The sequence below is a fragment of the Octopus sinensis genome, linkage group LG4 (genome assembly GCF_006345805.1).
Source record: "Octopus sinensis linkage group LG4, ASM634580v1, whole genome shotgun sequence".
Taxonomy (NCBI): domain Eukaryota; kingdom Metazoa; phylum Mollusca; class Cephalopoda; order Octopoda; family Octopodidae; genus Octopus; species Octopus sinensis.
Window position 1 is genome coordinate 57,270,755 of NC_043000.1, and position 16,998 is coordinate 57,287,752.

Here is a 16,998-nt window from a genome sequence, read left to right on the forward strand (position 1 = left end):
TATAGGACTATGGATTGCCAAGTCTGAGGTGTTAGACAAACAGCCTGTAGTTTGCAGTTGACTGAAAATGGATGAAAGAACAGATACAACTTATATAAGCATTGCTGAATTCAAGTCAGTCCTCTTGAAGAAGGCAATAGTTTGCCCTGAAAATATTGGACTTATTTCTTCAAGAGTCATAAGGTGTAAAATCCTAGCACAAACAAGGGCATCATATAACTGAGAAGTGCATTACTAGAGTGAACTGAATTCCTTTACCTAGGACAAAACAACAGAAAAAACTGTCAATATGCATTTTATTGATTCAGGGCAAAAAGTCAAAGTCTTTAGCAATAGCATACCATGCCTTACCCAAGTTGTTAAAAGGGCATGTAGGAATAGAAAGCTATAGAACTCAGCCAATCTAATCCTTTAGAAAAAAGTATAAATAAATCAAAATTATTAAAATGTTGCTTCTATCTTAGTATTCCTTATTTCACAAGCTCCTATATTTGAGTCAGTCACTTGACTTTGTGATCAAGTTTCTCTTGTGTTTATATGGATGGCCTGTATTGTTCACTTTTTCATAGAAAAAAAGTCTGATACAGGATCAACTAAAGCATAACAGTATGTCAGAAGAGTAATATTGCAGAACAGAGGAAGTTGAACAATGGAATTGAATATAATCTGTCAAATAGTTAGAGGAACAATTCATATTTGGTATTTATGATCTAATTTCAGATCCTTATAGAGGTAACACTATATTTCATCTCTTGAGGATCCATAACATAAACAACAATAGAGTAGATTCCAATGATTATTGCCACCAATTCTGCAATTCTTTGATCTTGTACCAATGCAAGAAATCAATTAAATGGTGCCTCTGTTTCCTTCCTTACAGAAGACTACTCTTGTGAATTGTACAAAACCCTTGTAAGATTTTAACACAATTCACAGGGACAAAACCACATCCTGTAAGGGGTTTGTTTTAATCTGGTACATCTGTTCATTATTTTTTTTTCATTCTAGTCCCTTTACAATCTTTTTATTACAAAAGACCAAACAAATAAAAAAAAATCTTATAGTTTTAGAGGGAGGAAACTGTTGTAATGTTCATGCCTTTAACTGGAAATTGTAACTGCATTGCAGTGCAAGTGAACAAGAAGTTTACAACTTGTTCTAAAATAATTTACAGATATCAAGAAGCACTTCAAACTTGAGTTTTTTATAAACAAAGAAAAAAAAAAAGAAACAAACAAGCAAATATTATCATTAGATAATTCATTAACAATTCACTAGATAAAAATAAAAATGAGGCAGTGCAAAACAACTATTGTAAAGGTTGATTACATAATCTGCCTAAACTATTTCCATCAAGTGACAACAGAGCTGTCAGTTTCCATTGATTGAAATGGCTTCCGAGAACAATGAAATTTTGGGTTTGGTGTGAAGTGATTTCAGTTACAATTATGATTAAGTCCTCACCAGCTATACTATTACTCCAGAAGCAGTTCTCTCTCTCTCTCACTATACATATATACATGCATACACACATACATATATGGTGGTAGTGTCCCTTCTGCTGTAGCTGACAGTTGTGGATTCTGCAATTTCTTGCTGAACAACCTACTGCACAGATGATTTGTGTATAGTGATCAAATGTTTGTGCTGTACATTAGAGGATTCCATCAAATTAACACTGTACAGTTGCCCAGTGTGCCACATGTCAGATGTTGAAGTGATCACAGAGAAACACAAAATGTTTTGGTCAAGAAAGGAATGCAATGCCTAGCTCAGGAAATGAAACTACGATCTTGAAATCATGAGTGCAACCTGCTAACCACTAGGCTGTGTGCCTTCACACACAAATAGATAGAGAGAGTCTAAAGAGAAACAGAAGTTCATTAAAAGCCTACAAAAAAATTTTTGTTTGAATATTACTATAGTCTAGTATTGGGAAATCACTGCAAATTGAAAAAGGCAAAAAGTCAGCCTTGGTGAGATTTGAACATAAAATTTTATTAGCACTCCAAGATGACAAAAAAAAAGAAAAAAAAAGAGGATTGGCATGTCTAGTCTCTCTCTCCACCACATACAGATTTCCAAACCACCTAAGACATTTTTTTTTCTTTCTTTTTTAATTTCCCATTCCTCTGAAATGAAGGTACTAGTAACAGAAATGTAGCTGACTTAATCAACTATTTCTCACTTTGCAAAAAAAAAAGTTGATTTCATGTTCGGCCATGCAACATCATTAAGAATAAAAAGGAAAAAAAAATGAGCCTTAGGATTTGCTTATGCTACATTGCAGTTAACTCCTTTCATGTTCTCCAGTGACAGTAGTCAAATCTCATATGGCAAGAGAAAAACATTTTTTTAATTTTTACCAGTCAGAATATGAAGACATTATAAGTGAGACATCTCACCCAACTAATTTTAACTCAGAACAGTGAATCAAGAGTCTGCTTCTCTGTCAGTCTTCTACCATCTAACTCCATCTTAATATCATACAATATCAATAGCTTTAATTCCGGTAAAAGAAAGTCAAAGTGTGGGGGTTCATTTTTTTTTTTTTTTGGAGAATTCTTCATTTTTGTAGATTTTACCAAATTTGTCTCAATTTTATTTCATTTGTTAATTATCAGTTTTAGGAAAAAAGCAAAGAGAAATAAATTAAACTGAGAAGAAATTTATAGAATTAAAAACAAAAATCTAATTCCTAAAACAAAACAAAAAAAAAATTACATGAAGTTACTTAAAAGATTTTCCCTCCTAGTTTGTTTATATATATATATATAATATATATATATATATATATATATATATATATATATGTAAACTTTAACATAATTAGTAAAATTTAAGAAATTTTAAGCTGTTAACAAAATAGAATTATTAAGAACGAAACAACTTATGTTTTATTGCTTCCCTTGAATACAATTAAAATTTGAAATTATGAAATTAAGCAGATTTTCATGAGAGGAAAAAAAATGTACAAATATTCAAGAAGAAGCATGCAAAAAGAGGAAGGAGGGAGATATATTTATGCTGATTTATATATTTGTAAAAGAATTTGATTCTGGTTTCATTAAATGAAATGCAGAGAGAAAGGAAACAGCATTAAGTTAATCTGTTTCAAAGTAAAAAGAACAAAAGAGACCTCAACAAGCATACACATGCACATAATTCAACAGGAAAAGTTAATTTAAAGTTCACCTTTATTTCCCTATTAGCAGGAAGGTAAGATATGTGGATTTTGAATCTAAACAACCAATACAGTATTTGAGTAAAATAATATGAAATGTTAATAAAAATTAAGTTCAATAAGTTTGGCTTGTTGGTAAGCCAGCACTGCCAGCAGTCTTAACAAGTGCTAATAGTGATGAAATACAACTAACTAGCCTAGACTTGTGTACCTTCAAACATATTTCATTGATGGGAAACGTAATGCACAGAGATACATTCTTCTTGTTTCCAGATATTCAAACTATCACAGACTTATTTAGAGTATTTAAATAGTAACATGAGCTAAGAAAGTAAGTGCAAGCAAGCAAACACACACACACACACACATGCAATTGCATCTACTCATTGTTAGTTTATCATCATAAAAACCTTAATACCAGCATAATGATAACATAAGTTAGTGAACAAAAATTGACTGCACACGTATACACACACACATAAACTGAACAATGTGGTATATAATAAAAGTAATAAGGAATAGTATTATGAAGACATGAACCACAATGATAACTGTCCTATTTCTTACTCCTCAATCTTTAAGTACTTTGGAGCCCTCATACACTTCTTCGCAGGTCAAACTTAGAAAACAACAGCAAGAATGACTAGATATTATCAACCATGGAAAACATGGAAGATTAATTAAATAACTAGAAATTGACATCCTTAGATAGATAAATAAATAAATATTAAAAACGCAGAGTTGTATAGGAGGAAACATGGATCATCACCAGTATGTAACTGGTTCTCACTTACTGATTTTTCTGCACCACCATTAGCACCATATGTAAAGTAGTCCAAACCAGGAATACAAAAATTCAATTCAAGGACACTATTTGTAATGGTGGTGATTCATCATATTGGCCAAAAATTTGCAATGGAAGAGTAGAGTCAAATTAAACCTAGTATATAATTGGTATTTATTTCATCAACTACAGTAAGATGTACTCAGTAAGAGGGACGAAAGTAAATACTGAAAAGCATTTAGCCCAAACCACTACCTCTTTGCAACAATTAAGAATTAGGTGTTTCAACTGTGCATAAGTAAAATTGAATTATGTGGCTTTCGTTTGAGGTGATGATAATTTTCTACTATAAGCACAAGATCTGAAATTTTGGGGAAGGGGACTAGTCAATTACATCGACCCCCAAGCTAACGCTTCTGCCAGCTCATTGTCTTAATAATAATCCTTTCTACTATAGGCACAAGGCCTGAAATTTTGGAGGAAGGGTTACTTGATTACATCAACCCCACTGCTCAACTGGTACTTATTTTATTGGCCCACCCAAAAGGATGCAAGGTCAAGTCAAACTTGGCAGAATTTGTCCCAGAAATGCAAGGAGCCAGAACAAATAATGTAAAGTATTTTTTCCTGACTTTCTAACAGTTCTACCATCTTCAATAACAACAATAGTAATTGCCTCCAACTTTGGCACAGGGCCAGCAATTTTAGAGAGAGGAGATTAGTCAATTACACTGATCCCAGTACTTGACTGGTCATTTATTTTATTGACCCCTGCTAAAGGATGAAAGGCTAAGTTGATCACAGCAGGATTTGAACTCAGAATGTAAAGAGCCACCAGAAATGCCACATAGCATTTTTATCCAATAAACTAACAATTCTACCAAATAAGAAAATAAAGAGGAGGATGCTTGCATGTAAGTTTAATGCTATAAAATAGTCATCATACCTGCAAAAAAAAACAAAAAAAAAACAGAAAAAAAATATATACAGCAATGCAGAAATATACAGCAAATGTGTGGACAGGGTCACCGTCCCTATATTTTATCATGTTCAAGGTTTGTGTGTATGTGTGTGTGTGTGTAAATGAAAAGGAGAGCAAAACGTGTTAAACTAGATATGCAGAGAGTTAAAAGAAAAGAAATTGAGAGTGGGGACAGAGATGTAAAAGAGAAAAGCCTGGTATTTAAACAAATTTATAAGAAAACTTTGTATGTGTAAGCAGGAGCAAGATAAGAAAACTTGCGAACAATATGTACAGATATATGTGTTGTAAGGTAATTTTAAAAATTACATAATAATTCTTTCCATTATAGGCACAAAGCCTGAAATTTTGGGGGAGGAGGCTAGTTGATTAAGTAGACCCCAGTGCCTAACTGGTACTTATTTAGTCGACCCTGAAAGGATGAAAGGTAAAGTCAACCTCGGCAGAATTTGAACTCAGAACGTAAGGACGGGTGAAATGCCGCCAAGCATTTCATCCAGTGTGCTAACGATTCTGCCAGCTCACTGCCTTTATAATAATCCTTTCTATTACAGACACAAGGCCCGAAACTTGGGGAAGGGGCCTAGTTGATTTAATCGACCCAGTGTTCCACTGGTACTTATTTAATTGACCCCAAAAGGATGAAAGGTAAAGTCGACCTTGGTGGAATTTGAACTCAGAACATAGCGACAGACAAAATGCCACTAAGCATTTTGCCCAGTGTGCTAACAATTCTACCGGTTTGCCGCCTTATAAAATTACATAATAACAACAAAAATAATAGGTATAAGCCTCTGAAATTAGAACTTAACATATAAATTAATAGAAACCGAAGCTAAAATAAAATATTTAGTTTGTAAAAAATAATTAATAATCAAGCAAACAACAATAAAAATAAAAACAAGACATAACAAAATAAAATAAAAACAATTGTGCTGTTCGAAAGAATTTCAGCAGGTATCAGGTATTCCTGTAGTGAAGCCAAGGGTGGTATTGATATTGGTATGCAAATGGTGGTGAATGAGATGACAAGAAATTAAGAGAGTGAAGTAATTAATTCATTCATTATTTCTAAATTAAGAGTAAAACTACAGAGGTTTGGCCTAGAAGAGAGGTATTCAAGTGCATGTGTAGAGAAAGGAGAAAAGGAGTGCATGAGAGACAGACAGACAGAGCATGGACAAAGGAGAGAGAGAGAGAGAGAGAGTATACACAAAGGACAGAGAGAGAGAGAGAGAGTATACACAAAGGACAGAGAGAGAGAGCATAGAAATGAGGAAATGACAAAGGGAAAGGGTGAAAGAGAAACAGAGGGACAAAGAGACAGAATGTGTGTGTGTGTGTGTGTGTGTGTGTGTGTTGTGTGTGTGTGTGTGTGTGTGTGTGTGCAGGCATGCCTGTATGCATTTATCTGTATGTGTGTGTGTGAATATATGTACAGAATTTGCACAAACAAATTAGGCAGTAGAAACAATTGTAATTAATTCTTGTGATGCAGGCAGTGTGTATCATGTCCTTATATAAAAAGCTAGATCAACATACAACCAAGTATGTGTGTATGCATAAACACACACAAATATATTGTACATTACACACATACAAGGAACATGTAAATTAGCCATCAGCACAGGTCTTGTTCAGTTTTTTTTTTTCTTCTCTTTTTTAACAATTCAGACAACAGTTTTTATTTCATACTACTATTATTGTGGTGGTGGCGGTAACTATTTTATTAATATTATATCAGACAGTATTTTATATCCCTCTTCTTTATCTTCTTCGAGTCAGTATCTTTAAAGAGTGAAATATGTCCAAAATAATAATAATCTCTTAAAATACAAACTTGGTTGCTTTTTTTTTTTTTTATTCCCCCTCTTTTTTATCTTTCAAATTTTCTCTTACTCTATTCCATTCAGCTTTTTACAGCTAAACTTAGTTTATATATATACATATATATATATATATATATAACACACACTCATCCAAACAGGCATACGCATGCATATTAGATTCAATGTGGCTGTGCTTGCAATGAACAGAAATAGATTGTCATCAAGTCAGATAAAATCAGTGATGGTTAAATTACAGCCTTGCAGATTTTTTTTTATTTATTTATTTATTTTGTATTTTAGATTTTTCTTAAACCAGCCACTGAATACTCTTCTCTCTCTGACACGCACACACACAAAAATAAGATAATAAAAAAAAAAGAATAAAAAGACAGTATTGAGTCCCTTTCAGCTTTCAGTGATACTCCTATCGTTCTGCTATAAACAGTGTTACTTGTGGATACAACTTGAGCTGCTCAAAAGATTTCTGCTCATCTAGCTGAGTCACCTGAAAATAATAACATAACCATAAGCAATACAGCAAGAAAGTTAAACTTTACTGTGGTAGTTACCATGAGAGAAAATCTCATATTAGCTTCTAGTGCAAAGTGTACTATTGTTTATATCACTAGTGGGAAGATAAATCCCAGCCACCTCCAGTACTGAGACCACCAAATCATGTGATTTCGACCTTCCATCTCTGGCAGTTGAGCACCCATCACTGATAAGACCAAGGAAGATCAAAAACACGTGATCTGGTGGTCTCAGTGCTGGAGATGGTAGCAATTTGTCTCCACACTAGCAATATAAACAAAAGTCCATTTTGTCCTGAAAGCCAATATGAGAGATTTTTCTCATGGTAACTACCAGTAAAGTTTGTTCTAACAGTGGAGATAAATATTACTTCTCTGTATTAATACTGACTGTGTTGCTAATATATATTTTTTAACAATTGAAATTTTAACAGTCTAATAATCCATACAGTATGTTTTACCCTGTCCCCCACTAATTGCCTAATCATTGCCACAATGATTGCAGCAGATTATACTTTGCTTGCAAGTTACTCGCTCACTTCATTGCTGCTGGTGTCACATAAAAAGCACTCAATACACTCTGTAGAAACCTAAACAAAACAGACAGTAGAGCTTGTGCAGTCTTCTGACTTATGGATTGATCAGTTTGACTGGAGCTGGTAAGGCCAGAGGCTGTCAGGCTCCACTGTTTGTTCTGGCAGGGTGTCTACAGCTGGACGCCCTTCCTAATGCCAACCACTCCAAAGTGTAGTGGGTGCTTTTTATGTGGCACCAGCACTGGTATCATTTCTGTTGTGACAGATGGGTCTTCTTGATGATAACAATGTACCAGATATCTTGGTCCTTTGTAAAGGTTAGTGTCTTGAGAAAAATTTTACAATAATGAATTGTGAGGAGGGAGAGTGTTTCAACAACATCTAATACTAGACCCTGGTGAATAAAATCTTGCAAATGACTGGCAAGTTACTCAGTGACCAAGATAATCCTTAAATACATATCACCTTGAAATGATCTCTATCCTGCAACACTTGGAAAAACACTGATGAATAAAAAGGGAAAATATTTCTAACACTGCAGAGTTACCAAGGACTGGGTCCTTGGAGTTGTTTGTGTCACATTCCTAGCAATAACATCTTCAAGTTACCAGTAAAAATTTCATTTCTCCACAGTTAAGACTTTGTGGGATAAAAATAGCTTCTGGTATACACAGAGGTAACAATTGTGTCTTTCAACAAAAAAATGCTATCAACAGAGTTAATATCAACTACCAACAGAGTTAGCAGGGTAGCAAACCATGGGAGCCTGTACATGGTTATTAGAAATAGCAACAAAATTGCTTCAAATCACACCATACTCTTAAAAAGGGCACAATGGATTAATGTACCACTCAATATCCACAAAAGATGAAATGGTTGGAATGCCTTTGATCATAAGCGTTTCTGATGCATATCCAGTCATAGAAACCATGCCAGTAACTGACAATGGAGCCTGGTGCAGCCCCTGGCTTTACTAGCTCCATTCAAACCATCCAACATGAAAAATGCATGTTTAAATGATGATGATGCCAAACTTTAAGAAGTGGAGAATAGATGACTCGGCTTTTTCACATTTATTGCTGTAGTATTTTTAAGCCTACCATTTCCAAATGGATGCTAGGTCCCATATATCAATAAAGTAGAATACAGTAAAGAAAAAAAAAAAGGTCAACTCACATCTTGTGGTGGAAATCTTGACAACACCTTGAAATCGTCGTTTGGATAACCTTTTAATGTGAGAAAATAGAATAAATATCTTAAGGGTTCATGTCCACGAAATCTCCGGGTGATGAAGTCACCACTTGGCAGATGAAAGCGAATTTGGGTAATACCATCTTTACATTCTTCAGAAGGTTCGTTTGGAAGTTCTTTTGCTAACATTTCTCTTTTTTGCTGTAAAGAAGAAAAAAAAATAAAAGATAAAATCAAAATACGACCAGTAACAACTAAATACTATTTATGGGGATTTTCCATGAAATTTTCTATTTATTCTTGATAACAGTTAGCATGCAAAACTGGTTAAACCTTTTGTTACCATGTTTCTGTTGAGACATGTTACCTTTATTTCAATTAAATTTTGAAAATATTGAATTTAGTAAAGTAACTTTGTTGTTAAGCTGATGTTTAGAACATAAATTAACATATTTTAATGGAAGCTTTTAATTTAGATCACTTTAAAACAGGGAACTATAGAACCAAGGATGGTCTTGAATGAAATGGTGTCAAACAGGCTAAATCTAGTTCCATAAAGTCATATATTACTGGTGCATTAAAGATGTTTTGTTTCAGTATTCTGTAAAAAGAAAACACAAAAAAAACAACAAAACACAGCCTTTACTCACAAGTGATTACGACCTTGTAGCACACGTTTTATGCAAATTGCTTCAGGTTTCAGATACACATGACCTAGACACTCTCTTGGCCTTCCTACCCCTAACCTAACAGAACATCCAAGATGAGACAGTTGCAACAATGTGAAATAAAGTGCCTTGCTCAAAGACACAACATGCCACACACAAACTTATGATCATAAGCTCAACACCCTATCTACTAAGCCACTCATCTTCATGTGTCTTTATCTTTTCTACATTCATCATCATCATCGTATAATGTCCTCCTTCCATGCTGGCATGGGTTGGATGGTATGACAGGAACCACCCAGGCAGAAGCCTGCACCATACTTCTGTGTCTATTTTGGCATGGGTTTTTTACATCTTAACACCAACCACTCTGCAGAGTGGGCTGAGTGCTTTTTATGTGGCACCAGCACAGGCAAGATCAGTTTTGACATGGTTTTTATGATCTTTGTTAAAAACCTAAACAAAATGTTCTTGTGATATATACAGTAAAAATGGCCTCAAATATGACCAGGCAATCCTACCAAACACAAACAAAAGGCCCAGTAAGAAACTCACAGAACAGATCTGAGAAATTTCATTTTCACATGAAAGACTGCTCTACAGCAAACTTGTCCAACTTATGCCAAAATAGCAAATGTTCATTATCCAAGCTGGCATGAGTTGGACAGGTTGTTAAAGGCATGGACAATGGATGTTAAATGATGATGAACTTATTGTATCCAGTACTCAGGTGCACTACAACTCATCAGAGAAAGAAAGCAAAACTGCATGAACCTTGCATAGAATATGCACAGGAAGTGAACAGTGAAATAAGCCAAAAAATAAAAAAAGGGAGGGGCACATCTTGTGTAATGTCAGCAAATTTCAGAAATGGGATTGGACAAATGAATGTCAGAAAGCCTTTGAGGAAATAAAAAAGCAGTTAACATCAGAGTTATCATTAACCCATTTCAACCCAAACCTGAAAATAATTGCGGCATTGGATGCCAGTGAATATGGAATAGGAGCTGTGATACTGCATAAATTTAATGATGGTAAAATCAAAGCTATTGCACATGCATCAAGAGTTCTATTACCAGGGGAAATAAACTAAAGCCAGATTGAAAAAGAGGCGTTATCATTAATCTTCGCAGTAAAAAAATTCCATAAATTCTTACATGGGCAGAAGTTTACACTGCAAACGGATCACTGACCATTACTGTCTATTTTTGGTTAAAAAAAGGGTATCCCCACGTACTCAGCAAACCGCTTACAGCAATGGGGGACTACCCTGTTGAACTACGATTTCCAGATGGAGTTTTTGCCATCAATCAAAATGGGACACGTAGACAGGTTGTCTAGGCTAATTCCAAAATATGAGGAACCTTTTGAAGACACGATGATTGCATCGTTAAAACTAGAAATGGAACTGAAGACCATCTTGTGCAATGTAGTACATGATTTGCCGGTAATGCTGGAACAAATTTAACTGGAATCAGGAAAAGATAGGCTCATAAACAAGATTAAAAAATATGTTGAGTAACACGAAAAATATGAGTGGGGACGCAGGTTCAAAGCACTATTCAGTAAGTGATGAGTTATTATATGCACAGAGTGGTAATACCTGAAGCACTGCAATACAGAGTATTAAAAGACTTCCATGTAAGACGTCCAGAGATTGTCCGGATGAAGAGCCTCATGAGGAGTTACATTTATTGGCCGAATATGGACAAGCAAATTGAGACTGGTAAAACAGTGTAAGGGATGTGCTATAGCAGCAAAAGCACCCCTAGTGCAGATTCAATCGTGACCAAAAACGGATTCGGCATGGTCTATACTGCATGTGGATTTCGCAGGACCAATAAATGGCTCTCGTATCATCGTGGTGGATAGCTATTCCAAATGGCCTCAAGTGTGTAAATGTTCAAGGCCAACCACAAATGTGACGACTGACTTCTTCGAAGAATTATTCACTCATTATGGGGTGCCAGATACGATCGTGTCAGATAATGGTACACAATTCACGGTGAAGGAGTTCGAAAGATTCTGTAAGTTGGTTCAAATGAAGCATGTGTTAACTCTGCCATACCACCCAAGGTCAAATGGGTTAGCAGAAAGATTCATCAACACATTCAAAAGAGCTTTAAGAAAGACCAGACAGGAAACCCTTAAAGATACAAAGATGACAAAGTTTTTGCAGGTGCATAGAATAACACCGAAACCAAATGCAGAGTCGGGCAGGTCATCTGCAGATTTGATGCTTTCCAGAAAAATTTGTTCTATTTTTGATAAATTGTTGCTGAGTAGGAAACAGAAAATAGAAAATTCAGGAAGAAGAACGAAATTTTTTAACACAGGTGATGAAGTTTATTTTAAAATATATAGAAATGGTAAACAGGACTGGGAACAAGGAAGTATAACTGGATGTTTGGGTAATGGATGTACATGGTAAAAGGACCAAAATATGAACACACAAAGCATATAAACCAATTAAAAAAGAGATATAGCAAAAATCAAGAGAGGCAAGAGGAACCAATGGATATATGGTATGATTTGTTCGAGGTCCCAGAACCACAAGCAGAACTGACACATAGGTCAAACAGGAAGAGAAAGCCTACAGAAATGATGGAAATTAACGCTAAGAGATAACGATATGCCAGTTTCTCAACAAGGAAATAAAATTGATAAATTCGGGTTTAGAAAAAAAAAACTCTCAAAAGGGGGAGGTGCAGTGTGGACGCTCCCAGACGATAAGTAGGCTAGTCCGATACATATAAATAGTGAACATAATAGCTAGTCATAGAAGCGTCGCGTAGAGCGAGCCAGAGCCATCAGTAGACTAGACATCGAGTTCTGTTGAGTCAAGTTGCTGGAAGTGCGAGTTTGGTAGTTGAATAGAGGTACGTTATTGGTGAAGGCACGCCATCCGAACGTGCGATATAACACATAGATATATAAAACAAAGGAACAATGACTGTAAAGAAAAAAAAGAATACAATTAAAAATTTATTTTTTTGCTTACTGCTTTGGATTTTTCATTCTCTACCCGCTCTTTTTCTTCAGCATCCTTTTTCTCTTGGGCCTCTCGTTCAATTTCCATGTCTCTCTGTCGACGTTCCTCCTGATGTCATGGAATGAAAAATAAACAGAATTCTTCAGTCTGTGTAACCCAGACATGGTTAATACTCAACACATTTCCCAGATACAATGCCAAATACTTCCCAGTTCTTCTCCCTTAGGACCTTAGCACTCTGCAAACATTGGCTTGAAAATGTTCAAGCTGAAACATCAACCTCATCAGACTGCTAAGACCATGGGAACTGCCACTTCTTTGACCAACTCACATAAATCAGGGACAGTGGGGAATGAAAAAAAGTTTCTAGCACAGACATAAGGCTTTAAATTTAGGGGAAGGGGCTAATCAATATCATGAACCCCAGTACTTGGGTAGCACTTAATTTTGTTGACCCCAAAAGGATTTGAATTCAGAATGTAAAGAACCTAAGCAAGTACCACAAGGTAGTTTCCTCAGTGTTCTAATACTACTCCCAATCACCATCCTAAAACAAATTAAATTAAAAACAACTAACTCTGTTACAAACCTTCAGTCTGTCAGCAACAAGAGATGCAGCATAAGCCTCATCTTGTTGTTGTTTAATTGATTCACGGATTTCTCTCTTATCCTGTGGAAAAAATTACAATCAAATTTAATAAAGTTTTTAAAATTGCTTATAGCAAAAAAATTCTTTCATTCAAAAATCAACACCAATTCTTCCTCTGATTAAAAATATTTGGTATTTCAATTAGTAATGGCACTTATACAACAAGCAAATGTTACAAACTTAGTAGCCTTAAGCAAGTCTCTTCTACCATAAGCTCAGGTCAACATGAAACTAGATGAAGCTGAAGAAGGCTGCTTGTCACACACTCATGCTAAATCTGACTGAAGATCATGTTAAACTTACAAGTGTATGAGGAATACTCAGCTACTTTGTCAGTGAGCAAATAGTCCCAATGATCATACTCACTGAAATGTTGGCAATCAAGTTATTTCTGAAACATGTTATGAGTCAATAAAAGAACTTCCATACCAAACAAAGGGATTTTCATACTTGACAACATACTGTGTTCTAAATTCAAAAGTATTAAATTCAGATGGAATAGCTTGGTTAGACAGTTGCCCAAAATAGAACAAGCAAGCATGTATGTAAGCACGCCCGCACGCACACGATTGTGTATTTTTCCTACACAACATGCCCTCATATCTCTAGTAATAAATGCTTATCTAGACGTTACCGGTGTAGGGTTTACTCTCAGCAAAAACCTCTATATATTTTTGTGTAAATAAATGGTACCATCAAAAACATTAAATGAACACAGATTTAATATGCAACCAAAATCAGCCCTACCAATTATTCAACACCTGTTTAATGAAGCCCTTGCACTAGCATGGGTTGGGTTGGATGAATGCATTTTCAAGTAAGGAAGGTTTTACTGTACTCATCTTGAAACCAAATAGCTATAAGAATTTATTGGCTGGGAAGTGACAACAAATGTCACTGGCTGTAGCTCAATGATATTTTGGGGAAAAGTACAGAGCGTGATTAATCAGACACACACAATACATACACAGATGTGTGTGTGTACATATGACAGGTTTTCTACAATCAGTATGGCTATAGTAGAAGTTATTTGCCCAAGATACCATGTGGTGGAATTGAACCCAAATCATGCAGTTATGAAGCAAACTTCCTAACCACACAGCCATGCTTATCTCTAAATATCAAGAAGTGCATAAAGAAAGGATTGAATAAAACACTATACCTCTTCCACCATATCTTTCCTTTGTTGGTCTTGGAAAAGTTCAAAAGCACTTATTAGGTTAGACATAAGTTCATCCAGATTTGTTGAACCTAGAAATATAAAAGACTTTTTTTTTCAAATTCCAATAATTTTCTTCATTGATATTGCAGCACAATAGTACACAGGTAACTAATCTAAAATGTCTCTTCAGTTGCTGGATTATTTGAAAATGAGTAACTTTTAATACAAACCCACCTGAAACTGCCCTGATTTCAGGATACAGAACATAATTTTAATGTATTCATATCTAATTTAAAAGTTAAAAATCTTTCATCATAATCTTATCAAAGAACCTCTTGTTAAGTTATTTCTCAAGTATCAGTTTAACAATACAAAAGTTATTTAATTAAATCCCTAGTTTGTTATCTTCAAACTGAAACAAATAGGTAGTATATTTCTTGAGGAATATAATTACAAAGGGGTTAAAAAAAAAACATCAAAGAATATATTAAATATTATCATCATCATCCTTTAACGTCCGTTTTCCATGCTGGAGAGCCAGCAGCCATACCAGGCTCCAATCTAATCTGGCAATGTTTCTACAGCTGGATGCCCTTCCTAATACCAACTACTCTGAGAGTGTAGTGGGTACTTTTTACATGCCACCGGCACAGGAGCCAGTCCAACCCCTCAGATTGATTTGTCCTAAATTTGATATAGGCATTGTTATTTAAAAAATCATTGATAAGGTAATACCCGTTCTTAAGTCTAAAATTAGATTAGCCCTCTGGTCCGATACCCAAGAGGTGGTTGGATGGTTTAAGCTTCTAGAAATTAGTAAGAATAGTAAATTCTTGCAACTAAATATAGAGAGCTATTACGCCACTATTAACCTGATCATTCCTAATCAATCCCTGATCTATAGCATGAAAAATTCTGATTTGTCTCAACACAAAATAGATATTATACTTACCGCACGAGCCACTCTAATAGATTATGATGGTAGATTGTGGAGTAGATCAGATAGGGAGAAGGCATTTGATATAGCAATGGGCTCGTACGATTCTGCTCAGGTCACTAACTTAGTTGGAATATTTATCCTTTAATTAATTCAATCTTCCTTTACAGAAGTAACAGAGGGATCTCTATAGGGATGATGCCTTATTTTTTTCTGGACAGAAGTAGCAAAGTACAGTCAGAAAGGCATAGGAAAAATTTCTTTAGACTTTTTCTACAAGAACTTCTAGATAATCTGCTAATAATAAAGTTTTTGAATCGCATACAACTTATTATAATGCTGCTCTAGCTAGAGCTGGGTACCATAAAAAAATTCAATATATACAAGAAGCAGGTATACACAACACTGGTAATTCCTCCAATTGTCATACACACAGTACACCAACACAATGTCACAGTTTGAGAACTCAGAGAATATAGGCCAGGAAGAATTGGTCATGTCAATGAACTACCAACAAAAACCCATAGACACACAAGTAGTATATATTATTAATAATAATATATACTACAGACAATTTTTACTATCCAGTCAAGTGTACATGGAATTAACGATCAGAAGCATTCAGAGAGTGACTAGTAGCAAATAGTAGTCACAGACATTAAATATTGGTCGAAGTGGCTAGCTGTTAAATGGAACTTAACTGAGAGCCAATACGGTATTTGCCTGGATAATATATCCTTCCAAACTCTCTCTCTCTCACACACATCTCTGTCAAGCTTCTTTACCACCCAGCTTTACTTACTACAAAAGTATTGTTTTCTGTAATCAAGCTATTTCACATTTAAGAACAATGTTTAAACAGGTTCTTTTCAACATGGAACACAAATCAAGAGTAGTTTCACTTAACTGACCTTGTATCACAGTTGAAACTTCATTAGTTGACCTGGCACGACTGATGATCAATAATAAAGGTAGTTGGTTTGGTATATAATTCTTAATTTGCATTGCAGCAACACTGCCAAAATGTTTGGTCGCATTACTGAGCAATCTGCATAAACATTTAAAAAGACAAATCATTAAGAAGTGGAAATGGTATTAAGACTAAATACTCAGGAATCTGCTGCAATCATTCCTTTGTATTTTGGGACAGATCTCTTCAATTCTGCATTTCCTCAGTTTATTTAGTTGTTGAAAAAACAGTATTAGATCATCTGTTAATGATACTTTTGCTAAATCGCCATCCTATCAAAGAAACATTTATCTCTTCCAGCCAAGTTGAGAATTAGCTCCCAACTTAGACATAATAATCCTTTCTACTATAGACATAAAGCCCAAAATTTTGGAAGGAGGGAGCTAGGCGATTACATCAACTCAGTGTTGCAATTGGTACTTATTTTCTCAATCCTGAAAGAATGAAAAGCAAAACTGATCTTGGCAGAATCTGAGTTTAGAATGTCAAGCCAGATGAAATGCTACAAAGTATTTTGTCAAGTAAGCAAACGATTCTGCCAGTTTGATGTAATAATAGTAATCCTTTCTACTAAAGGTACAAGG

At 35.0% G+C, this 16,998-nt stretch overlaps 1 protein-coding gene across 1 annotated transcript in view; it reads right to left on the bottom strand.

The window, feature by feature from the left end:
* Positions 1–6,591: 6,591 nt before the first annotated feature.
* Positions 6,592–16,998, bottom strand: part of LOC115210993 (FAS-associated factor 1) — a 46,994-nt gene continuing 36,587 nt past the window's right edge. The window contains exons 11-16 of the mRNA XM_029779828.2: positions 16,356–16,492; positions 14,508–14,596; positions 13,286–13,366; positions 12,706–12,804; positions 9,022–9,237; positions 6,592–7,284 (exon numbers count right to left, since the gene is read on the bottom strand). Coding sequence (XP_029635688.1) covers positions 7,204–7,284; positions 9,022–9,237; positions 12,706–12,804; positions 13,286–13,366; positions 14,508–14,596; positions 16,356–16,492 — 703 coding nt within the window. The 3' untranslated portion in view covers positions 6,592–7,203. The remainder of the gene's footprint in view (positions 7,285–9,021; positions 9,238–12,705; positions 12,805–13,285; positions 13,367–14,507; positions 14,597–16,355; positions 16,493–16,998) is intronic.